This window comes from Struthio camelus, chromosome 1 (genome assembly GCF_040807025.1).
Source record: "Struthio camelus isolate bStrCam1 chromosome 1, bStrCam1.hap1, whole genome shotgun sequence".
In the NCBI taxonomy this organism is placed as follows: Eukaryota; Metazoa; Chordata; class Aves; order Struthioniformes; family Struthionidae; genus Struthio; species Struthio camelus.
The window spans coordinates 124,563,417-124,589,088 of record NC_090942.1 but is presented as its reverse complement, the minus strand read 5'-3'; the positions used below and the strand labels follow the sequence as shown (position 1 = coordinate 124,589,088).

Genomic DNA, 25,672 nt, shown 5'->3' with positions numbered 1-25,672 from the left:
TAACCTCTACTTTCTAGGTGGTGCTCCCAAATTCTTATAGAATACATGTTGTCTACTTTTATGGGCCTACTGCATGAAGGTTGACTACCAAGTACTGTTCTCAGAAACCAACAGTATTCTGCACTTGAAATTAAAATGTGAACTTCATTTTGTGCATAATGGGCTAAAATGTTCTTTTCAGCTCCTTTAATCTCTCAAGCAGCAGAGAGAGTCTGTAGCATTTCTTTACTTCTTCTGTTTCATTCATTTCTTTTCATAAAATATTCTGTACTGTAATCTATTGAAAGGATTGAAAATGCCTGTCTGACATGTGAGAACCCAGCGTACAACCCACACAAAATGCTGTGCATGTGTATGTTTGAACACTACCATAGCTTTCAGAAGAGCATTCGAAACATGAAGTGTAAGGAAGGAGGCTTCTATAAGATGTGAGGATTGGCTCTTCAGAAATTGAAATCGGATGATTTGATACTTGCTTGCTCATAGACATGTTTGACATTAGTTTTCCTTCCTTCTTTCAATAACACCGTTTCTGCAAGAACTGAAGGAAAATTTATTTTTTCCTTCAGTGCTCCTCTAGCAACACAATTGAGCTCATCTTTCCTGAACTTTTCCGCTAACTTTAAGAGTGTATGTATATGCATAGATCTAGAACTACCATAGTCTGTCATGAATCTAAGTGATTCAGTTTGCATGATACTTGCATGAAACGAGGAGAAGCAGAGAAATACATACTTCTGTGGAGCCTAAATTTCTTAGTGGTGTTCAGTTGAGACAGGGCTGGATCAGCAGCATGGCAAGGAGGACTCAGTAGCACGTAGGACATGTATGTGCGCCTTTGGCAGAAAGCACAATAAATACTTGAGTTTACCACCATGTGAAATAACGTGAATTACTTGGTCCAAGATGGAACTCATGAACTATTATGACCTCTAGGTTAGAGACCATCAACATTTTTGCTTTAGTTTTACCACACTATTAGCTTTCTAACGTGGCTTTTGCACTTTATAGTTAAATGGGTGAATTTAAATCAGAAATACTAAGACTGAGGCTTTTTTCAGTACTGCTGCAGTTATAGTTAAAGCTGAGACCTAACAAAAAACGCATGCTGTTCTGCCTAAAGAGTCCTCTGCTGTTTGTTTCTTCAGGTGGGATTTTGAAAAAAAGCGCAAAACTCTTTTTTCGTCGGCGCCATCATCAGAAGGATCCAGGAATGAGTCAGTCGCACAACGATCTTGTCTACCTGCAGCAGCCACTATCAGAGGAAACGCGCAAGAAGGGAGGAACACTTTCACGTATTCTTAACAGGAAGCTCCTTTCCAAGAACAAAAGCAAGAACAAACTGAATGGTTCTTCGGCAGAACCATACATATAAGACTGAACGCTCTCTAATGGGATGCTTGCACATCAGCTGATCAGTTGTTTACAGAGCAGTACTAGAGAATACATATACAGCTGATGACTTGCATAAAATGATGTTCACTAATACAGTGGTCCAGGAATAAACAGAAAGCTTGTCTTTCGTTTATTTTTCCAGAATGATTTTCTTTATAATTAATGAGTTGCTCCTCCAAATACAACAACTGGGAATTGTATCATGACAGCATTTGGAGGACTGTGTGGTTTGTAGAAGATGAGGGAAGACGGGGAATGGTGCAGGTGGGGAGGACTTTTATGTGAGCACCTAGTTTACATTAGTGGAGAGCTAAGAACTGAAAATTCCTACCTGCTACATGACTGAACCACCATAAAAGAGATGACATACCACTGTGCTTCCTTACTGCAACACGGAGTAGTTGCAATGCAAGTCTCAACTTGGTTTTCTAGTCAGGCTGAAAGACAAAAGAGAGACTCAGACCCAGTTTGTATTGTAATTTGGAAACAGGTAAGTTTTTAGCGGCAGAACTAAAATGCTGATTAAGATAGCCTGCTGTAATAACTGTAGCCTGCTGTATTAACTGCTCAGTCCAAGTAGGTGGAGAGATGCCTTTGAGATTAGCCATAAATCAATAAATTATGCAAATACTTATCCTAGCATATTGTATAATATTCTGTGCATAAGTTATGCTTAAAAAACAGAACTTTTTCTAAGTCTACCCAAGTCTACTTGCAAGCAAAACATTTAAAAATTCCTACATGTAGCTTTTCTCCCCTATGTGAGAAGCTGCATTGCTAGTGCAACAACTTGTCTTAGGGGCTCTAATTCCTTCTCTCAAGTACTTGTTAGACAAGTATATCAATCATTGTATGAAATGCAAAGCTAGGAGCAATAAGTGTTGAACAGAGCATATTTAACCCTACATAAGCTTTTCATTAGACAGCTTGTTTTAGATTCCAAACACTTACTGAGATCTTAGAAAATGCAGTCGTGAAGAGAGCGTCTTTTCAAAAAAAAAAAAAAAAAAAGTAATAATAATAATCCCCTAACTTCAGTTTCCAGAAGGGTCAGTGCTGTCACATGGTGAGTGGTTGGTTGGGTTTTTTGACTTTTTTTCCTCATTAAATACAGCAGCTGGCTCCTTTAAATTAAAATGAAAAAATGGTGAACATAAAGGTGTAGGGTTTTTTTTTTTTAGATATTTAAAAAGAGGAGTAAAACATCAGTCGATATTTCACAGGCAGCATCTTTTGTGTATACCTGTACTTTTCCAACGTATACATTCCTACCGATAAGAAAGGACCAAGCCTGTTGTTTTTTGGCCAAGAAAAACACCCGTTCCATCAAAACTACTGACATAAATGGATGATAGATTTGTGCCTGCAACAGTGATTTTTTTTTTCCCCCTTAAAAGACATCCAATACTTCTTATGTGCATAAAAATGACAGATATTTGGGCTTATCCCTTAAAGCATCCTTCAAAAATAGAAATTCACTGAAGAACAGAAACACATTTCAAAATTTCTGGTGAGTCCTAGGTTCCCTGGCAAATATTTTTAGAAAGATTATAAAACTAGAGGTTTTTTTTTTTTAATTTTCCCAACAAACTCTTCAAAGAAATGAACTTGCCAAAATCTTTTAACTGAACCTACTGTTTAAAAATACAGTTTTTATGTAGCCTAGTAAAATCACTGTGGTAGTACAGCAGCCCAGACTATCAGATAGTGGTATGGTAAAGCATGCTGCTTATTGTGAAAACACTTGAAGGCATTTTAATATTCTATGTTTTACAAATTTGTGTTACACATGAGTATTCTAGACCTGTAATGTGCTTAGAAATCCCAGGTCAGTAATACTGGTTTGTCTTGCTTAAATGTGCTTGAAAACTTTTCTTTATTGTTAATTTAACAGAAAGTAGAAGTTAGGCTTCTTCATTTGCTCTGTAGCAGCACATGATCTGAGCATTAGAAGACTGATGTTATGTTCCCTCAGTATACACTTTTTACCATTGAGTTTACTAGGAGCCCTTTGCATGATGAGAGAGAAATGAAGATCCTATCATGTTTTAAATGCTCAGTCTTGTTTGCGGAAGGAGAAAAATAAAACTGCGCATTGAGCTCAAGAAATCAGAGTGTAATTAAGGTGAGACTAAGTTCTGCGTATAACACCCCCTTATACTAAAAGCTAGCAGCTGTAGAACTGGGAATGTGATGGGAGTCTGCATCACTACTTGAAGTCTGTTTAAATTACTGAACTGGGATTTTAATTGACAGAAGCTTTTTTTACTGTAGAATGTGGTGGAATTAATGCTGAGTAACTTGCAGAACACAGGAGTAGGGTTTGCTTGTATATTACCCCAAAGAAAAATGAACCTTGACAGGTTTTTGTTTTTTTTTTTTAATCTTTCTTAGGGTCTTGGTGATTGCCTGAATGCATGTCTTGATGGTGGGAACTGAGAGCATTCAATACTGCAAATTGTTCATAGGTTTGAACTTGTGTATATTGAGAAAGAATTGATTATTCAGATGAGGAAAACAAGGCATTTGGGGTAAAAAGGGAATCTTGTTTTTTAATTGCCTTCACTCCTCAGGAAAATAAACATCGTTTGGTTTGATAATGCGTTTGACCTCCATATCTGGCTGCTGTGTTCCTCACCTCTTCCTACACCTCTACAAGTAATTTCTGTAATGTGGTAAACACAAGCTAAAGTACTAAACCCAAATGGACAATTGAATTCCCAGTAGTGATAACCCCAAAGGCCCATAATATTGAACCCTGTTCCTTCTTCCCAGGAGGTTGCCTTTTAAGATCAGGAGATGTAAGTCTGTATTTTGTGTACAAGTAGTTATGTTGATGTGAGTTGGGTCCTGACAGCCTGCAGGGAGCTATGCTACAGTTCAGAGTAGGGAGGACTGGATTTGGAAACTGGCAGAATTAACGCAAGGACTTACCCCATTAGGTGCTGCGCATTTCCTCTGCAGTTGTCTGAAAGGTGCAAAAGGGAACCCTCAAATTATTAAGATTGCAATCTTAAAAATTTTAATGACTACACATTTGAAGAGCACAGTAGATGAAATCTCTGCATTATATTACCTAGAAAACTTTTTTGTTTTCTATCCTCTAATTTAATTACTTCAGAACAATACTTTGGAAACAATTTATGAAATCTTCCCTCCTTTTTGCCCCTCTTCTTACACTTCTGTGTTTCTAGATCTTACGCTTACCAAAGAAAGCATGGTATTTATTTTGTAAGCGCTATGCTGTGAAGATTTGCTTTTTCTTCCTAAAGAATTTTTCTGCCTATAATTGAATAATCTTAACCTCTGTTTATGGGGTTTGTTTTGCTTTACGGTATCTTAGCTTTTCATTTGCCTTGATGGAGAAAACCTGCATCCTCACCTAAACAAGATTTACCTTAGCTTTAATGGAAATTTTGCTCAGATGTATGGAAATTGAATTTCTCTTTGTAGATTAAAACAATAAAGCTACCTAATATCTCAAAAGTGAAGGCAAGCTAGGTGAATTTGTTGAAGTGACTGAGTCAGAGGGAAGGGATCCTTTATCCCTAAGTCACCACTACTGCATATCCAACTCACCCCAGGAAAAAACAGCATTCATTTTACTCCTAACTATATACGAAACTTGTGAGGTCTTGAGGCAGCAGGAAGGAGAAGGAACATGGTAACGGACAAAAGTACATATTCACTTAACAAGCAAAATACCATTAGCAAACTTGTTTGATGGTTGAATGTAATGGAAGTATCATATAAACTGTACAAGCATGGATACTGGGCGTTATTCTTGAGCTTTCTAGTAGATTTTTTTCCCCTGTTCTTTCGGAGAGAGTTTGGGGCTCTAGGTTATACAGACCTGCAGATACTCTCCGGCTCTAGAGAGGACTTCATTTCTGGTGCTGCTTTTTTAGAAGAATCTGTTGCCTGGTAACGATACCAATTTTGAGGACCGGTAACTTTTTACACTAGTTTCTGGTACTGTGTCTCCTTGCTAGTTCTAAGTGGTTTTCAAATGAATGTTTTCTGATACGTATTTCTTGTAATATTTTGGTTCTCTTGATGTGTGGAATATAATAGGAAAAAAGGGTGAAGCTGACTACATAAAATGCTATCAAATGTGCATGGGGAAACAAAGTAAGAGTCTTGCTCTTCCTCTAATATCTCTTTCAGCTCTGGTGATTCTAGCTGTTAAAAGGAGCAAGAGCTCTACACAAGGTGAGAGTCACAAGGCTTTCTCAGTTTACGGCAGTTTTTGAATTGCAGGGCTGAAGTTTGAGATAAGTGCTTATCCTGGTTTAGAATTAAGTATACCATAGCTCTAGGCTAAGACAATTCCCATCATGAGTGGGAACAGCTGACCTCCTACGTTGACCTCCACAGGACCTATGTGGATTTATTCATGTGTTTAAAAGGAGTATATGCTTCACTATGTTGCTGAGTCACGGCCTTGAAGACAAACAGTTCAAGATTAACTATATACCAAGGGTGACTATTTTAAGTCAAGGGTGAACAATATCATTTCACTTGGGATATCCAAGGTGCTGCTATGCAAAGTGCTAGTGTGGTGTGAAAGCAGCGGGGAAGAATGGGACTGGGGCCTTGCCAATATTATAACTTTGTATTTCCCAGCAATGTAGTATGCTATGATATTCCAGATGGGGCAGAACATTTATTCCTAGCATTCAACTGTGACAGTCCCTCCTTCTGTGTGTTTTGTGTGTGTGTGTACACACAAATAATTTGATGCAATTAAAAAGTCTACAATGTACAGATTTATTATATCACTAAAACGCCTGAGGATTTTTTAAAGAAATAACTATTGCTGTACATACAATAAATGCTAGTTGTCTCTGTGTAGTGTGCTGTCGTACCTAGTCAGCCAAGCATAACAGATGGTTTTCTACTCTCCTTCACTAATTTGACTTGTTGCTTAACACAGTCCCTTTATCTGTTTATCCAGGAGCAGACTCCTCCATTCATACAAAATAATGTCATTTTTTCCTCTAAATTGCATTGTGTTATCCTAAAAACAGCGGTACTTTGGGGTAAGGGGAAGCATTAGGGCATAGATCTCATATAAAAGATAGCAATACTAAAATGAGCACTGTCTGGGAATAAGGTTCCCTTGGGTTTGTTTTACTGAAAGTGTTAGGTTCTAAATTACTGCTTTCACACAGCCCTACTAAACTAAACAAACAAACAAACAAACAAAACAGGCATTCCCTTGAAGACAGCCACAGTGATATTTATTCTTCCTACATCCAAAGTGAGTGCAGCTGTACCATCTTTTGCAAGGATGTTACTTTACTGGGAGTTACTGCCATGTTTATATGCCTGTTTATTTCATTTCAGTGCTTAGCTGAAACTCCCTCAGAGTCTCACAACAGACCTTCTTACTTTTCCTTTTCTAACTTTAGGTGGAGTTTTTTGATTTTTTTTTTTTAACTTGTGAGATGCCATTAGTGTACACTAACAAAAAGGACAAGATGGATCACAGCTGGAGCAGGAATGAATGTACCACTAACTCTGGTGCCGTACTCTAGCCTCCAGTTCATCATTCTTAAACAATAAATGAAAGACATCATCATCTTTTTTTTTTTCATAGCTAATCTCTCTACCCCAGAGACCCTAGTGTAAGAAGTGAGTTGCAGTCTGATATTAACTTTGCAGAAAGCTTGAATATATAAATCATTTTAAAGCAGCAGGGTGCAGATTCACGTGCACTGTTAGTCCAGACTGCTACAGCTAGGAAGTGTACATCTAAATATTCTGAATTATTTAATATTTATTCTGACAGAGTGAAGGCATGCCAGGTACGATCACCACATTTGTGCACTGGATGCTGAAACAACCTAGGCAGGGGCCCAAAGACTTAGCAGTGTGAAAGTTATATGCACAGAAATGTGTGGGAAAAGGAAGTAAAAGCAGACTATACAAAACTAAAGGCCAGTGGGCTTAGATCTTTGTAAAAAAGCAAATTATCTGTATGTCTTTAGAGCCTTAAAGACTTCCCCTAACTCCTCCTGTGGTTGTTGAATACTTCTGGTGAGTTATTTTAAGAATGGGGCTTTTCCCCTCCTTATATTAACATTTTTGCTAAAAAGGCAACATTTTCAAAATTCCAGTGCTGTATAGTTTCACTTTACTCAAACACTCAACAAGAACAGTCTCTACATGCCCCTCTTCCTGCTGAAGCTGTGTGCTTGTGCAGAAGGAAATGCAAGATACAGAAGGCCAGACAGTGAGAAGGGGTCTGACCTTAGCCAAGTGATAGGGACATAGCCCTGTGCGAGGGCACACCCATAGGAAAGGACAGAGCTGGAGCCTTCTTTCCATTGCCTTTCAACTTTGGGGAGGTCTGGGCCTTTGGGGGACTCCATCATAGGGAACAATCCTTACCAGAGGAAGAAGTTTGGGCCTCTTGCTTTGATGCAAAAACACATAAGTAGCTCTTGACTCCGACTTGTCTCTGAATGTGTGATCTCACTGCATAGTAACATATTTCAGCTGGAGGAGCAGAGAGTACCTGAGTAGCCAGAACTGGATTTTTAAAGCCTCTCAAACTAAGAAGGGCATTGAGTCCAAGCCTTTCATTTCCTGGTCACGAGGTCTCAGCAGTAGCTGTGTGTATAAAAAGGCATCACCGATTCTGATTCCAAACAAAAACGCATATGGCTGCTGTGTTTGCTATTAACAGTAGGGCTGGGCCCAGAGAAGATCTTAGTAATGCAGGACAGGCAAGATTTAGGAACAATAATGCTTAATTTGTTAGTCTCAAAGAGGTTCGGGTACGGGCAAGACAGGCACTCGGGTAATCCACTCATTCTGCTGGTTCTGTGCTTAACTAAGGACAAATCATAGGGCCTACAGCCTACTAAATGCCTGATGCAGAGCCTTTGACTCAATCCCAGCAAAGGTGACAAACTGCTTTTGTGATTCCACTCGACGCTCTCCAAGAGGAGGAAAGGAAGGGAAAGGAGGAGGGGAAAAAAAAAAAAAACCACACGCACACAAGCCCACGTTGCACAACCTTGGCGCTAAGCAAAGGTCAATGGTGGCGACCGTCTTTCCACCGGCCCAAGCTGCCGCTCCAGCCCCTGCGCGCGGCGCCCGAGCGAGGAGAGCCGTGAAGGTGAGCGGGGCGGGGGCAGAGCGGAAGCCTCCGGGGCCCCATCTGCGGGGTCTCCGTGCCGCGGTCCGCGTGGGAAAGCCTGTCCCGACGGGCCCACGCGCGCCGTGCCGCGCCGCAGGGCCCCCCAACCCCCCGCTCCCCAACGGCCGCCGCCCCGCGCCGCTCCCGCAACCGCCGCGCCCCCGCCCGCGGCCGCTAGGGGCGAGGCCGCGCGGCCGCTCCCCCGCGCCCTGCCGCCTCCTCCTCCTCCTCCTCTCCGCTTCACGGCAGCCACTAGGGCCGGGCCGAGCCGGGCCCTGCGCTCGGGGCCGGGCCGCGCCGCTGAGGGAGCGCGGCCGCCCCCGTCCGCCGCTGCCCTGCCCTGCCCTGCCCGGCCCGCCGCGAGCGGACTACAGCTCCCATGGTGCTTTGCCGCCGGCCGGGCCGGCTTCCGGTGGCGCGTGGTTTCCGGAGCGGATCGGAACCCGGAGTCCGGATTCGATCCGGGTCTGAACATTCCCAAGGCAGGTAACGCCAATTCCCCTTCGCTCCCGCGCGCCGCGCCTTCGCCCCCCCCCCCAACGCCCCGGGCCCCGGCCCCACGCGGGACTCCCCCCGCGCGAGATCCCCTGCACGCCGCCCCTTCCCACGGCGCCGTCTTGTATCCCCGCTCCGCTCTCCGGGGCGCGGAGAGGGGAGGGGGGGGCGGCGCGGTGTGGGCGGGGGTGCAGCCCCGGCCGTCACGGCGACGGCGGCGGCGGCCTCGCTGCCGCTTCCTCCTCCTCCGCCGCCGCCGCCTCCTCCATGCCGCCTGTTCTTTGTTACAGCGGCCGCGCCGCTGCGCGCGGAGGGAGGGCTGGGGGGGGGGGGGAGGCGAGGCGGGTGCGAGGCAAAACCCGGCGGAGCCGCTCCTGGATCCCGGGTCCGGGCCCCGCCACCCGCCGGGCTCCTGGTGGCTGCGGGCGCGGGGCGCCGCCGGCCGTGGCCGCGGGGCCGCGCCGAGTCCCCTCCCCTGAGGGCGCACACACACACACACACACACACACACACACACACAGAGCCGGGAGGCTCCGGTGCTGCCGGGCACCGGCGGGAGGTCAGGCTCCCCGGGCCGGGGCCGGCGGTGGCGGTGGCGATCTCCGGGGCGGCTCGGGGGCCGCTTTGTGCGAGGCGGCCGCCTCGACGGCCGGGCGGCGCGGGGGCGCTCGCGGGGCGGCTGCGCGCGCGCCGCCCGGCAGGTGAAACCGTTGGGCCGCGGGCGGAGGCGGCAGCCGCCCCGCCAGCGCGGATGGGCGGCCCCCCCCCTCCCCTTTCCCTTCCCCCCCCACCAACCGCCATCCTCCTCCTACTGCCCCCAGCGCGGCCCGCCGTGGAGCCGCCGCCGCCGTGCTCCTCACTGGGCAGAAGTTCCTCGGCGAGGCGGTGGGGGTTAGTTAAAGGCGTGATGAAAATGAGAGAAGGAAGGTTTAAGAACTGCCTGTCGAAACTGGCCGTCGTCGGGGACGGCAGAAAACCGACAGCCGCTTTGTCGGAATAGCTCGTTAGGGTGCCCGTCGGCCCGGCTCCTGTTTTGGTTCTCTTTATAAGCGCGTGCCTTCGGGAGGAAGGTGTGGTGGGCTGATTACGTTATTAAAGGAAAAATCCCTAGTCTGCGGTGCTTCACCAGCGGAATTTTCCTGCAATGCGCTTGTTTTCGGCCCATGCTCATTAAACAAACTTTGCGTGTACTTTATTCACGCCAGGCACGGTGAGTGTGACCGCAGGAAATGTTTTAGAGGGCAGAGGGTATAAGCTCAGCATCCCCTGTGTTAAGCAGTGCTCCTGATGCCTGGATGTAAGCATGGAGCCCCCCCGCACTCCCCTATTCTCAGCAATAACTTAATAGTAGTACTGTAATAGTAGTGCTACAACTTACTATGAATAAATTGTAAGTCCTGCTTCTCGTTATTTTGAACAAATTAGACTACACCATGAAGCAAACAAAGCATGTTTTGTAGTGCATTCTGCCTGTGCGCGTGTGTTTGTGATACCCATCCAACCTGCGTTTTCAGGTTACTTGTTCACACTAGGAGAAGTTCTGTAAGGATTTTAGGGGGAGATTTAAGTAAGGAGGAAGGGAAACTTTTTATTTAATAACCAACAGGGCAAAATTAAATACAGATTTCAGGTAAGAATCAAAAAATAAATTTTATCCCTATTTTTTAAATCCATTTGTGAGCTCAAAGTCATGCCACTGAAGCCTGATATTCTTTTTCAGCATTTTACTAGGGGAAAATATGCTTTCACATGAAGTCTTACGTTTTTTGATAACTTACAACTTGAGTAGTTACGTGACGGTAATACTGCACATTATACTGTGCAAACAAACACCTGTGATGAGTTTTAAACTTTCTGGAGGCCCATGTTGCAGTTGGAGTTTGCTTGCTCAGTTATATATTCAGCTCTCAGGCACAAAATCACTCAGTTATACAAACAGAAAATTCTGGTTTTCTGCTTTTTTTTCTGCAGCCAGAATTAGGCTTTTTACCTGTGGTCTAGTTTGTTCTTTACAGCTTTTCACCTGATTATTCACTGCTTTATGATTGCTGTCTGTTTTATATAAAAGTGTCTGGAATTCCCAGAAGCTTTGGATTATTTCTGCGAGACAAGAACATAATTATGTGCAGTAGAATGAGTGGCTTAATGGAATATTTTTGCCGATATAAGGGCTTAAAAAGAAAAAAAAAACACAGACATGGACCAGAATAACATCAGTTTAGAGTAAAAAATTCTGGAGTCTGTCTTCAGTACCATCATGTGAGCTAATGTGACACTACATGACTCAGTTTACCAGCTGGAGCGTGTGGCGTGATGACATTTATTTCAAAAACTCTTGGGAAATATATTTTAAATTTGTGAGGAGTTTTGTCGTCTGTGGGTGAAAATTATTGTGTGTCTGCAAAGCAGAATTGTTAAACCCGCCTTTGGGGTTGTTCTCCCTTTCTTACACTTTACAGAAAGTGTAGGTAGGGAAAGGAAGGGGGAAAAAACATCATGAGGGATTGGTAACAGGGTGGAAGTACTAATGCATGGTAGTCTTCTTTTTGTACCTGCATGTTGGGCTGTTTCCCTTAGCGCATACACTATGTTGGCCCCAGAGCATCTGTGTACACAGCACTTTCGGATGCATTTGATACGTAATACTATCTGTTCCTATTTTTTTCAGAGGTCATTGTGCAGACATAGGGAAGATGTCTGACGAAGCAGAAATCATTTACTCTGTAGAAAATAAAAGTACTTGTTTACAAAAATGAAAATTAAGCTAATCCAAATAATAACTGAGATTTAGTGTCCTTATCAACTGAATGAAGTATGTTCAAGGGACCTTTACAATTTCTCTCCATCACCGTGAACAGTATTTATGTTGCAGTGATTCCTCATCCCCTTTACTGTTGTTGTCATCTTCTGGCTCCTACAACAAGAATGATGTAGATGCTTCTGTGATACTATATGTCATGATTATTAACTAAGATGCTCCTAGAGTCTATCTGCTGTTTGTGAAGAATGCTGTGCAGAGAATAATACTAGAAGGCAAAAACCTTTGAAGAGCGGGTTACGCAGCAGTGTTAGTGATCTTGCTGCACTTGCACTGTCCGTCTCCCCTCCTCCCCCCGCCCTTAAATTGTATCTGAACCATTGACCAAGGATAGTATTTGTTAATTCAATCATAGTTAGGGTGACAATCTTGTCAGGACAAAAACTATCTAAAAATAACTGGCCGTATGGGATTTCCTTGGAATAGTGCAGAGCATCCACAAAACATCTTCGTTAACAAGCAAAACAAATCATTTTTGACAACAACCTGTGATGCACTTTCCATGGCTTGTCTTGTACTGGCGTACTCTGAAGTTCCCTAACTACTTGTTTCACTGTTTAGAGTGCTTTCAGGGAAAGAGCTTTAGGGAGATTCCCTGAATTTTTGCTTGTGCCCAGCAATGGGCATTTGTGGTACTTCATATAAATATCAGGTCTCCAAAAGTCATAGCCAAGGAAGGCTCAGCTTTGTGCCACAGAGGGGCAACGCAAGCCCTTTACACTTGAAACAGGTGTTATGAGAGGTTGCACTGATGTGGAATAGAATTTGGGAGGGCCATACTTGAGATAGGGTCGCCGAGGTGTGCCAGGGTGCCCTGACTCTGTGCCCAAAACCCTCCTTCAGCTGTTGCCCACATAACTGAGCAGCAGTATCTCTGCTGCTGTAACCAGGAGCCACAGCAACCAAGAGTCACTTCGTGTTCCTCTCGCTGTGCTGGCCTTACAGCCAGCCTAACTTCGGCCTGACGGTGTATTGCGTCTTGCTAATTGAGACCAGGTTACACTGGCAAAGGAACCTGTTTACTGCTCCTGCTGGAGGCTTGAGCCAGAGGGGAACATCAGTGCAGCTGAGAGCCCTGCATCAGACACTGCTTCCTGGCGTGCCCACGAGTAGGTGCCGTAGTGGCTTTAGGCACGGATTTGGCAGAAGTATGGAGTCAGGCGTGGGGTACGTAATAGCTGCTGCTGTTGCCAGAAGCAGTAGGAGGGATACAGGCCCGTGAGCTTCACTTGTGCTGACAAGCCAGTAGAGCTTATACCTGTGCAGAAGTAACTGCTGCTCCAGGCACCAGCCTGAGGCATATTTCCATGGCCCAGCCGGGCAGAGAATATGAAACATTCGTGTTCAAGAGTAAGCTCAAAAAGGAGGCAACATTACTTGTGGCATCAAAAGGGAACCCTTGCTCCTACACTGAATCTGAGTAACAGCTGTGCTTGTGCATATCTTTGGATTTACTTTTTGTTAGTGGTGTAGGAAAGGCTTTATCTTTTTTCAAACAGGGCTCAGCCAGCTATGGATGCTTGCTTGGTGTGTCTTTGGCCATGTTTGCTCCCCTCCTGCCCTCCTCCCTCTCACAGATTCAGTCTCTTATTCTGTCCTGTTTTCTTCTTGGCCAGTGTGTTTTGCTGCTTCTACACCTTCATTCTCTCTGTAGGTTAGGTCAGGTTCTTTGTGTTGCTTTGCCTCTCACTGGGGCGTTAGGAGAAATCTCTGCTAGGGGAGAGCTCACTACCCAGGGCTGAGTATTTCATACTTGAAAATATAGGTATGGAGGTACACCGTGTGGAATGGAAATCTAATTCTGCATTCCTGAGCTGTCGTGAATATGAGCTCCTGGCTATTGAATTTGTTTTGTGTAGCATAAAGATGAAAAAATGCACTGAAACTGGTGGAAATCACTCTTTGGACTTGAGCGAGTTATGTCCCTGACATATCAGCTTCACGCTGGAGTGATTTATACAAACTACTTAGGCGTAAAATTAGGCTTCTGCTATATGCAGAACTTCCTTTAACAAACCCAAAATATGAATCTTCCTTAAAATCTTACGCAGCAGAAGGTCAAAGGATCTTTCAAGGTGTTTGTTATCTCCGAGGTATGTTCTAATTAATGCATAGAATGTAAAAATAGTCTAAAATTATTTCATTTATTGCTGATTTTTCTCATGATTTTATGTGGTAGGAACATTACAATAGCATAAAGTTCAGTGAACTGATGAGTCTTGTCTCTGAAGCGCTTATTTTTGGCCTCACCCTGCTCCTTCTGAGGCTGCACAAAAGCTTATAGCAAGGGGGAACAGGGATATACAGGAATGGCTGGAGGCTGGCGGGTGGAGGGATGAAGAGTGCTATAACACAGCGCTGCTGCAGAGAGAAGTGTCTGTGAAGCTACAGATGTTTAGGCTTCTTGCTAGTGATTTCAGCAACCCATGTAATGACACAGCAGTCACTGAAGGATTGTTAGCAACTCTGTTTTGTGTTTAACTTTCCTTTTATACCCCTGCAGGAGCCAGTAGTGTGCTTGGGTATGCTCTAGGTCAGTCAACATCATCTTTCCATAAATGGATATTTCAACAGTATGGTGAAAATAAAACTCATTCAGGACTTTAACTTCCTCTTTTATATTTTGGCAGGTTTAAAACATGGCAGAAGATGGCAATGATGAGACTATGTTTATTTGTAAGTATTACAAGGCAGATGGTTTACCTCTGCATGAAGTGACTTGTCTACACAGAACATCTGACATGAGAGACTAAAAAAGACTTAGTTTTTATTTGGAAATGTATTTATGTAAAGGAAGGTCAAATGGGTTATGGAGGAGTAGAAAGAAGGTTGCTAATTTTAAGCATACATATTCTCCTGTTTTAGTTGGCAAGTGCATAGAGAGACTTCTGAATATGAATTAGTAGAACATCTTTTTCCTAGCTGAAATAAGCGAGGTTGAAGGCCTCAAGGTTGCCAGGGACTAGTCTAAGCCCTTGTTTATACTGCCAGTTTTGGCAACCAGGGATTGCTGTGGGGAGCTCTTGACATCTAGTGTAAGTTAAAGATCTGTGCCTCCGCAGCAGGGGACTGCGGCAAGCTGGTTATCCTTTCAGGACCAGCCCAGTAGGAGATGCACTGAGGGACCTGCCAAGTCTCACCCAGCATTCACTGTGCTTTCTTGTACCTCTGCAGCTAGGCCTGTGATTCATTTGCTTGCAGCTCAGCTTTGTGGTCTGTCTTATGCAGGGTAACCCTGCATGCCAGTCTGAGATCCGTGGTCTGGGATCCATGGACCGACAGGCTTATGGAGCATGAAGAGAGGCCACAGAGGTGTTATGTCCAGGGAGGCTGGTGGGCAGCGTCCCATACTTAATGTAGCCTGGCTAGTAGGCTTGTTCCCCAGTGGCATGCTTGCCTTGTAGCCCCTGCTTGTCACGTACCTGGACACGCAGGAGCTTATATTACAAGGACAAAAAGTTTAGAGATCTAGAGTCCACTAACCTGTTTGAGCATAAGGGCCCCAGATGTTGTGGATCCAGTCTGGGAAGAGCAGAGGGGAGCATTTGTCCTTGGTGGTTTGAATTCGCAGACTCTGAGCCTTGGTGGCGCCTCAGCTGTACATCAACTTCATCACAACTGTATGAGGAAGAAAGCTGCACCTTTCGTTCTACCACATATTTACTAGAGTTTCTTCAAAAGTTATGTTGATTCAATAGGCTTTTTTTTGTTGTTTTTTAAGTTGTAGATACCAGTGGTGAAGTTACTTTATTTTCCCCTTCATAAAAAGACCCTGGTGGATATCAAAGCGGGTGCAGGTATCTTTTCCTAACTGCTTTGTGTCATGCAGCCCTTTTTTCCACCCCCCCTTTCCAGTGGAGGCTGCTATCAGAGAATTTCCGGAGCTTTTTGGGGCTCTTTGTAAGTTTGTCCCATGGAATATGGGGACTGCTTACATTCTGAAAAAGTGAGTTTTTATAAATGGTACTGTGAACTACCATCATTACCATTACTGAGTATGTATTTCATAGACATCAGAGAATTTTGGAATATTTCATATAAAAGTCTGTGAATATACTCCCCCCAGGGCAATTTACTGTTTAACCGTAGGCTTAGTTTCGTATTTCTCCTGCAGTCTTAGTCTCTTCTAAGTGTCACATACAGTGAGTATACCAGCCTTGGGGAATGTCTGCTGTTAGATATCCCTCAGTTGTTGAGAGACGTGCCACACAGTGTCAGTCTCATATTTTCCTGATTTGATCATTTATCCACGGAAGGAGTTTGAGAAATGTGTAGTTTAGTTCTTGCACATAGTTTTGGACAGTGCCGCGTGCTTGCTCCGTGTCGAACCTGTGCAGTGGCTGTTGTGCGCGAGTGGGGGCTGCCTAGGTGGAATTGAAAGATAAGGGGAATTGTGAAGTCCTTTGTTTCCTTTGGCAGCAAAGCCAGTTTAAGAAGTTGTCGTTCTGGCTATTCCATGCTGTTCCTGCTGGTTATGGCAACTGTTTGTGAAAGACATTCCAGTTCATTTCAGCAGTCTGGTTTACACGTTCCTCTGAGGCTCTTCCAGCCTCTTTCTTTTTGGAAATTTGTATGTGGCCCAGATTTTTTCAGTAATAATATTTGCAGCGTGACCTACAGGTAGTTGAGTTTGGCACACCTAAAGTGGGGATGGTATGGTAAACTGCAGCACAGAAGAAGGTGAGGCAACTTGGCTGTCACCTTAGATTTGACACCGGTGCTACATAGATGGCACCTGCCCACTTGTCATTTCCTTTGATGCAGCTGTCTGTGGTACTTTAAAGCAAACTGGACTGGGGAATTGGTTCAGCTGAAAAATAACATTTTGGGGAAAATGATTATTTTGTTATTGAGTTCACCAGGAGGCACCATAAGTGTCTGGAGAGGAGGAAGTGGACAGGACTGGGGATTGCTTAAGCTGGTACTGCCATTTGTGAAATGTATGTGGATTTGCACTGCTATGATAGTTTTGTTGCCAGAAAAAAAACAAATGGAGTTCTGTACTGTAGTTGGGGATTCCTTTTCTACATCTTAGAAGAAATCATTTTTGTTAGTTCCCCGAGCTAAGTAACTGGGAAGGAGAGGTTTGCAGTTAGGAATACAGAATATCCTTTCCAGAGCAGGGTATACTCTTGAATGAAATTGTCTTTTTTGTTGTTGTTGTCCTCCCAGAAAATGTCTAGCCACCCCACAGTTTGCATACCTGACTTGTCCTTATGAATGAGGAGCTCAGGTGTAAATCGACACTCTAAAAATACAACCTCTATGTGATGATCTCTTAAGCTGGGTAAGCAGCTGACCAGGCAGTGCAGTTTGACAGCTGTTTTTCACAGCAGAGCAGTGTGCGTTTGAATTCCTGCTAAACTGACTTATTTTAAAAGGTTTCAAATTATCTGAGTCTGGAAATTGTTTCTTAGGAGCCATTCAGTTCTGGGTAATTTACAGTCACTTAAACTAAAAGTTAATTTAGGAGAGCTGAAAATAAATTAGGGAGTAGCCAAAGTGTATTGCTTAGTCAGCTGACTTGTTTGGAAAGGCACCAAAAGTTATCTCCAAGCACTGCTAACTGGATGCCAGTCTCCCCCCGGGCCGTGTGTGAGAAGTGCGAGCAAGTCAGGTTTGATTCCAGGCAGAGCTTAGCACCTGCTGTGCGTTCTTGCCCTGCTGAAGTCCATGGGGGTTTGGCTGCTGATACCAGGGGCCGGAATTTATATCTCTGTCGCTAAATAGACCACACTATCCAAGTTGTTTCTTAAGAGACTTGGACCTAGTGAAGGTAGTAATGTGGTTTTCTTTACCTGCTAGATGTTATGGCACTTTATCTAAAGAATAATCTCATCTTTAAGCAGAATATTTACTGTGGATGTAAGGCAAATATTTTCTTAGAGAAAAAATGTAAACAAGTGTCTTCTGATAGTACCCGTATTATCCATTACCTCATATACATAGGTGCCAGCTATTAACTTGTCGTTCAGTCATGCATGTTCTTTTAAGCAATATAAATGAGCAGCTGTCTTTTTATCTAGTGTGCTTGGTGGTACGTTTTGTATTTAGCTCTTGAAAGAAAGAGGCAGCTGCTCTACAATTGTATTTTCCATGAACCTTCCTGCATGCTCTCTGCTTGGTTACAGGGTGTGAAGACTGTGGGCAGTACCATGATTCAGAGTGTCCTGAACTGGGCCCAGTGGTGACAGTAAAAGATTCCTTTGTATTGAGCAGGGCCAGGTAAGTAGCGCTCATGTTAGTCCTTTAAAGTGTATTTACTGTTTGATGACCCAATCTACAAAAAGGACGCAGCCTTGTTTAAATAGAAAAGCTAAAGCGCACGCCTAAAGTGCTCTGCTGAATTGAAGCCAAAAAATGTCTTGCTGCTCGTTCAGGACTTGGCTTCTTTGCTCAGGTTTCTGGCAAAGGGTCAGATAGTGACAGATGGGGTGATGACTTCTGTTTTGGCTGAGTACCTGCAACTTGTTCTCCTTCTCAGATGTTCTGTACCAGTTTCAGGCAAGTATATGAGGATTTCCCAGTGATACGAATGGTTGTATCCTCCTGCTTGGTATAACCTCTGTAATTCCTCCCCTGAGAAGCCAAACAAGTTGTTCTTCTCATTTTTGTGAGTCTTTAAGAATGATTATAGATAATACTTTGGTCACACCAGAAACATTCATGCTTACCAAAGGAAACAGACTCCGTCTAGTTGAGAGAAAATAACGAGTAGTGATTTTACAGGGAAATGCAATCAGTCATTATCAGCAAAATTTATATTAAAGTGCAAAATGTTGGGCTTTTGCTAAGGAGAAGAGACAACTATCATGAAGAGGCAGTGCCACGCCAAAAAGGGAAGAGAGTTCGAATAGCTTCATGCTGCTGTATTATAAAATGTGTTTAGGCTTCCATATTTATTCGTGGAAAGTCATGGATAGAAAGCATGGACAGCAAGTGCACATGTTCTGGCTATGTAGGTCATTCTGTGTATTCCTAGGATTATTGTATAACAAATGTTAAATGTGCTGGGCCTGCTGCGCATGTGCCATGACATCTCTCTTCATGGGCAGGATGCTCTCTGTGTCCCAAAGTGTACGTTTGCTATACATGTGCATAAGCAATAGCCATTTTTCTAGGCTTTCTGGAAGTCCAGCAGGTTGGCTGAAGCTCCTGCTAGAACAGCTTCTGCTATCTGAAAATCCTCAATAAATGAACTCCAGCAGCTAATGTTCAAGGGGACTACTCTCCTAATAGCCCTGACAGTAGATTTGCTTAATTCGTAAGAGTAATTTTGAAATGGAGATGGATTTCTAAGAAACAGTAACTAGGCAGTGCAGTAGATCTCCGATCTGTACTGAGTAGATGCAATGACAAGTTAAACTATTATTTCTTAGCTTTTATCTTTTTTTCTTTTGTTGCAATGTGTTTCAGTATGCCTGTTTATTCATACGGTGGAATACTAGAGGAACATCCAGATGTTCTGTTGGAGAACATTTGTTAATCTGGTGCGTTAGCTCTGGTTTTCAGCCTTTTTTGACATGCAGATGCATAAATGTTTCCTAGTAGAAGTGTTGGCTCCTGAACAGTGGATTTCAAACCAGAGTTTAAAAATGATTCTGTTATAGAAAAATATATTTATTTTCCCAAAAGGTTTACAGTTGAAAACAGATAACAAAGGGGAAGAAGGAATGTCATTACAGTCTTTATTTTACATCTGGGCAACAGTAGCTGAGAGAGTGTGTTGCCTGAGGTGGAAGGGAAGTTTAAGCACCAATGGGATCTGAATCGCTTAAATACTAGTCTAGTCGCTTAACCACCTGGTCATTATTTTCCTCTGTCCTACTGAAAAGATAAAATGGATACTCCCTGGTTAGAAAAAGAGGTGTTAAGAAACTTGCCTCCTGAATTGCACCGTTGCTAACTTTGTATATTCTGTTACTAAAATGGAAAGCATTTTTTTTCGATTCATTTGCTTATCACTAAGGTTGTAATCTTTTTATATTTTTCTCCGTCTAGACATGAAAGTAGATCAGCCACTTTCAACTTTTGTGGAGCAGTCAGTAGCCTGTCTGATTAGTTTTAGGTTTTTATCCATTAGCACAGAGCTGAAAAGCCAAGGTTGCAGTTGGTATCTGTAGAACCAATATGCTGGTTCCAATCACATGCTTTTTCTGGAAGGTGTTCTCTCTGTATTTGATGTAGAAAAAATACTTACATACAGTTCTTCGCAGAAGCTGGTCTGGTCAGAGAGAGAGGCACTGAAGACAGAAGCGCTTGTGATCTGTGTCTGGATGTAATAAGGGAACTAGAAAACAGAAGAGAAACTTACAGGACTTTCATCTTAAGAGCTGTGATCGCCTTAAGAATGTCAGGTGTTTGACTTTGGAGAAGAATGTAGATTATTTTAAAAATAAGCTTTGCCAAAGCAAAAACCTTTAGAGATCATAAGATAATTCAGATAGAAGGAGACCTCAGGAGGTTCCAGTCAGAACTAACATCCATTCTGAACCTCTCTTGTTTCAGTTCATGCCCCTTGTCTCTCATCCCCCCCACCAGGCATCCCTGGGAGCAGTCTGGCTCCTTTGTCTCAGTGACCTCCTTGAGGACGCTTGAGGTTGGGCTGTTAGGTCCCCCTGCAGCCATGCCTTTCCCTGGCCAAGCAAGCCGCACTCTCCCAGCCTCTCCTCTTGGGTGAATGCTCCAGCCCCTGACTATCCTAGTGGCCCTCCCTTGAACTTGTCTCAGTTTGTTGATGTCTTTTCCACATTGGGAGCCCAAAACTGGGTACAGTACGTAGATGAGGTCTAACAGGTCCCAAGTAGACGGAGACAGTCACTTCACTCACTCTCGTGGCTGTGCCTCTGTTCATACAGCCCAAGATGCAGCTGCTCGTTGCTGCCAGGACACGCGGCAGGCTCACAGCAGCTTGCTGTCCACCACGACCCCCAGGGCCTTTCCTGCAGAGCTGCTCCCCAGCCAGGCCATGCCCAGCCTGCACCATGGCCAGGGCTCCCTCCTTCCCGGGACAGGGTTTTGCATTTGTCCTAGGTGAATTTCATAAGGTTCCTGCTGGCCCATCCTTCCAGCCTATCCAAGAGCCTGTGGATGACAGCCTTACCCTCAGACATGCCAACTGTTCCTCTCAGTTTGGTATGATCTGCACACTGGTGAGAGTGTGCTCCACTGCCTCTCCTGAGTCACTGATAAAGATATTAAACAGGACAGGTCCTAGCACAGACCCCTGCAGTACCCTAGTTTGTTACTGGCCTCCAGGTAGAGTATGAATCATTGGTCATGACCCTCTGAGCCCAGCTATCCAACAAGTTATTTACCCAAGTAGTTGTGCACCCATCCAGACCATAACACCCCAACTTGAGTACAAGAGACAGGGTTGAAAGCCTTGCTAAAGTCGAGATAAATGACATCCATTGCTTCCACAAATCTAGTCGTTTTATCCTGGAAGGCAACTGGTTTGTCAGGCCTGATTTACCCTTGGTCAATCCATGCTGACTGTTTCCAATGACCTTGGTCTCCTCCTTGTGCTTATGAATGGCTCCAGAAGGGATTTACTCCATGATTTTCCCGGGGAGTAAAGTGAGGCTGGCTGGCTTGTAATTCCTTGAATCATCGTTTTGGCCTTTTTTTGAAGATAGCTGCAATATTTGCCTTTTTCGAGTCATCGTGGACCTCCCCTGATCTGCCTAATCTTTCAAAGATGATAGACAGTGGCCTCACTGTTGTATCAGTCAGCTCCCTTGGGTGCAGCTTGTCAGCTCCCCTGGACTTGTATGGGTTGAGCTTTCAAGTAATTCCTGGCTCAACCCTGCACTGCTAGTAGCTCTCTGTTTGTTTATAAAACCTGGTAGAAATCAGAGTTTTCTGTCACTGGAGATTGAAGAAATAGGTGCTGACTCCTTTCCTCATGGTTCTTGCAGTTTTGTCATGCGTGACTGATCTGCATAGCATCTGTTTTTTCACAGTTTTCTCTTCAATTCCTAGATCATCTCTGCCGTCCAATTTGGAGATAAGACAATTGGCAGATGGGTCTGAAGGAGTATTTGCCCTGACTCAGCTAGTGAAACGTACCCAGTTTGGCCCATTTGAATCCAAGAGAGTTGCCAAACTGGAGAAAGAATCAGTTTTTCCGCTGAAGGTAAGACACAGCACATGAAAAGCAGTAACGTGGAGTCTGTTTTACCTGTGATGATTTTATGCTATCTACAACTATGAAAAGTGAGGGGGAGAGAAATATTTGGGACATCTTTTAAGTGTAGCTGCTGACAGACCACCTGCGCAAGCCTTCCTTGGACAAGATTTAGAAGAAATGAACTAGGGGCATGTTCTGCATCTTTGAAGTGAACACTCTTGTAGGAGACAGGGCTAGGATGCAGTCACCAAAACTGCTTGTCTTTCACCCTCTGCACATGATGATACACAAAGGGTCATGACTATAGCAGTTCATTGCAGTGTTTTAATGAGGTTCTTCAGCTTGGTCCTGTTTTCTTAATGAGCTGCATGTGCATTACGTTTATGGAACACAGATAATAATTTTTTTCTGTCTTGCATTTGTGTTACTCTTCTCCTGACAGCCTGTATGGAACAAACACAATAGTAAAAATTTAGTTCAGTCTTCCCTTTTCGGTAATACCTGACCCAATAATAAATGTTTAAATAATGCAATGCAAGGGCTGATGGGTATTTCACAGTGTGCTGTTTGGATTTCCCCCCATTCCCCTTAATCCAGTCATTCAAATTCTGATGAGAAACTGGTGGCTATAGCAAGACTTCCTAGGACAGAAGTTCAGTCTGTTCCCGTTCTGCCACTAGCAGTCTGTCTCGGCCTCTTTCGTCTGAGGATGTGACTGATACTTTCCTGATGCAAGTGTTGAGGCTTGCTTTGCTTTTGATGCACATGCGATGAAAGACATGCAAAAGCAGAAAATAAAAATTATTTTTAGCTATGCGCTATTTGTTCTGGTTTTATTACTGCATATTTTGCTTTTTTGCCTATCTGACAGGTGTTCCAGAAGGATGGGCCCCTTGTATATTTTGATACCTCAAACGAAGATGATTGCAACTGGATGATGATGGTGCGACCAGCCACCGAATATGAACACCAAAACTTAACTGCCTTCCAGCATGACAATGATATTTACTTCACCACCTCCCGGGACATTCCGCCAGGAACTGAGCTGCGAGTGTGGTATGCAGCTTTTTACGCCAAAAAAATGGAAAAGCCAGTGCTGAAGCAGGTCACTAGTGTTGCCAATGGTATGTGTGGGGGCCTTTTTTCCTTCCTAAGGGCCCAGGGTCTGATATTCCCCTGCTGTGGCAGTTGACAATGCTTTTTTATAGGCTCTGACCCTGAATTTGTTAGCCTTTAGAGTCAGGATAACCAACATACATGGCTGTCCTACCAGAAGCAAGCATAGATTCTTCACCATGATGTATCTGAGTTTTTAGAAAGAGATGGATAAACCTAGCTGGTGATTCAGCCTCTTCAGACTGAACAAACTGGATATATAGTTCTTAACTAAGGAACTGGTAATTGCATCGAAACACATCTGGGTAGAAGAGCTTTCATCTTCTTTGCAAAGGAACTCAAATGTCAGAGTAAGTCTAAACGTATGTGCAGCTCTGCTAAAGAAGCCATTCTCTTTCAGTTGTAGTGGAGCCTTACACAGGACCCACTAGAACAAGACAAACTCAAAACGAAGCTATCATTCCACAGGCTAGCTTGTGCTTTGGCAAGGAGAGATAGCAGATTTATTAGAATCTGCATTAGAATTACCAGAGGTCTTTTATTCCTCTGCCCCTCAATTTTCTTCTGCTATTACATTTGTACAGCTCAAAGGCAAACTCCTTAAGGGCAAGGGCATTTTTTTTCTGCTGTTGAGTTGGGAGTATTCCCATATGGTGTTATTGCTATGTTGAATATAATTTGGGGGTGACAAATGGCTTGGGGGGAGGCCATTGCCATCAGCATGCTTTGTTTCTGTTCTTATTGGTAAGCACGGTCTTAAGTGCTACAGCTGAATCAATGCTGTTAACATGTTTATGAATTCCAAGATTTTTCTGTTTGGTATTATTTAAGAGGTTTTCTCTTCTTCCTCTTTTGTTTAACCCATTCGTGTGTTTTCGTGTATATATAAATATTTACAGAAATTGTTCGGATGCGTCCTTCATGCTCTGTTCAGCATTTTCTGTATTTTCTGCACAATGTGAACAGCACATTTTATGAGAATCAGGCATAAGAATATCCTGGTTAGAATTTTATGTAAAATTCTTTTTTGTAGGCCTGCTGTAGGGCAAAGCTTTCTAGCTCTGATTATTGCCCCTTAGCACAGCACAAGAGAACCAAAGTGTCTGGAAAGTAATGAAAAGGAACTGTTTTTTCTCTCCACAGATACGTGCTTGGTAGTGATGGAATATGATAAAGAAGGGAATAAAATCTCTTCAAAGCCTTCATCTGCCATCTTCCCTCATAAAAAAGCGAAGAAATCCAGCATACCAGTAGCTGATACAGCAGGTCTGCAAAATTGTGGTATTTTTAAGGGAGCTAGAGGACAGATTCAGATCTAAAGAGCTGCTAGATTTACCACATGTATGCATATATTATGGTTATATAGCATTCGGTAAATGTGAATTTAGTGACGATTTGAAAGTCTGGATTTTCTTTTTTTTTGTTTTCATGGGTCCGTGCTTAAAATACTTCTGCAGATTAAAAAGTGAGAGAGAGTCCTAAAACTTTTTAGTCACTATTTTTCATTAATTCCGTAACTGATTCTGACTTTGGAGGTGGTTGGGGCCACTGTCGCAGCTGGAGGTGAGCAGGTGTTCCAAAGAAAATCGGTCAACTTTTTGTGCAAGATGCAATAGTTCGAATGATCGGGTGCTAGAAGAAAACAAAAGAATGTGAGGATAGGAGCAGTGCTGTTTGAAAATGACAGCAGTGGCTATCCCCAAATTACAATGTGGTAAGAAGTCTGGTAGAGTTCAGACTGTGCTTGATCACGGGAACTCAAATTTAGATAAACTTGTAAGCAAAGCAAATACTATTGGCAAAGAGTCAGGAGGTCCCTAGCTGTGTCACAGAAGCTCACTCCCCAAGGTTGATCATGAAACAAGAAAACCTCCTATAATCTCTGATAAGTGGAACAATGAAGTTAAGAACTCATTTAACACAAATTGCCACATCTGAAAGTAAAATTGGAAAACACAGTGCAGGAATCTGGATCAACAGAAAGCAGTCTATGTCTGTTCTTTGAAAAAGTTGTTTTGCTAAATTTTGCTTATTAGTATTAAAAATAGCCAGGAGAGGAGGGGAAGAGTGGTTGGAGATGTGTACAGAACACTTCGTCAGAAGAGGCCCCTTTGTTTAACTCTGTGTACTGTTACAGCTAAAACGTGGAAACTGGCTGGGGAGCTGTCTTTCATTTTGGCATAACTAATTTTTCCAGAAAAAAAATATGAAGAACTTGAACAGCCCCTCCTACCTCCTTCATCCTGCCATTGGAAAGCCCAGGTTCAGTAGAAACAAAATGCTGCATACTGTACTTTGGGAACCATAAAGTATTCCCACTGTTGCAATGTTTTGGTGTTTCCAAAACAAAATATGCCTTTTTTTAATTCTGCCTGCTTGCCTACAAAGCTGTTGTGGACTCACAGAGCCATGTTTCCAAGTGTGTTGCCCAGCAGCCTACCTGGAGGCCTAAAGACATTACTATCTTCCTGGCAAACCAGTGCACAACTAGGGTCTTTGGGTTTCCTGCTTGAGCTATATAAGGAGCAAGGGAAGTGCAGAACCAGTGACACTTTCCCAAGACAGA

General features: G+C 43.5%; 2 protein-coding genes across 34 annotated transcripts in view; both read left to right on the top strand.

Moving 5' to 3' along the window:
* Positions 1 to 2,419, top strand: part of C2CD2 (C2 calcium dependent domain containing 2) — a 39,314-nt gene extending 36,895 nt beyond the window's left edge. For both annotated transcript variants that reach the window (XM_068914798.1, XM_068914790.1), the window contains exon 14: positions 1,149 to 2,419. In XM_068914798.1, the coding sequence (XP_068770899.1) occupies positions 1,149 to 1,375 (227 nt within the window). In that variant the 3' untranslated portion in view covers positions 1,376 to 2,419. The remainder of the gene's footprint in view (positions 1 to 1,148) is intronic.
* Positions 2,420 to 8,385: 5,966 nt separating this feature from the next.
* The window catches only part of PRDM15 (PR/SET domain 15), a 37,915-nt gene continuing 20,628 nt past the window's right edge, over positions 8,386 to 25,672 (top strand). For 8 of the 32 annotated variants that reach the window (XM_068914775.1, XM_068914756.1, XM_068914704.1 and 5 more), the window contains exons 1-6: positions 8,929 to 9,027; positions 14,489 to 14,534; positions 17,990 to 18,083; positions 21,843 to 21,996; positions 22,862 to 23,114; positions 24,250 to 24,372. In XM_068914775.1, coding sequence (XP_068770876.1) covers positions 14,498 to 14,534; positions 17,990 to 18,083; positions 21,843 to 21,996; positions 22,862 to 23,114; positions 24,250 to 24,372 — 661 coding nt within the window. In that variant the 5' untranslated portion in view covers positions 8,929 to 9,027; positions 14,489 to 14,497. Of the gene's footprint in view, positions 8,525 to 8,827; positions 9,032 to 14,488; positions 14,535 to 17,989; positions 18,084 to 21,842; positions 21,997 to 22,861; positions 23,115 to 24,249; positions 24,373 to 25,672 lie in introns of those variants that run through there. The other 24 variants (XM_068914688.1, XM_068914743.1, XM_068914598.1 and 21 more) reach the window with 11 other exon arrangements.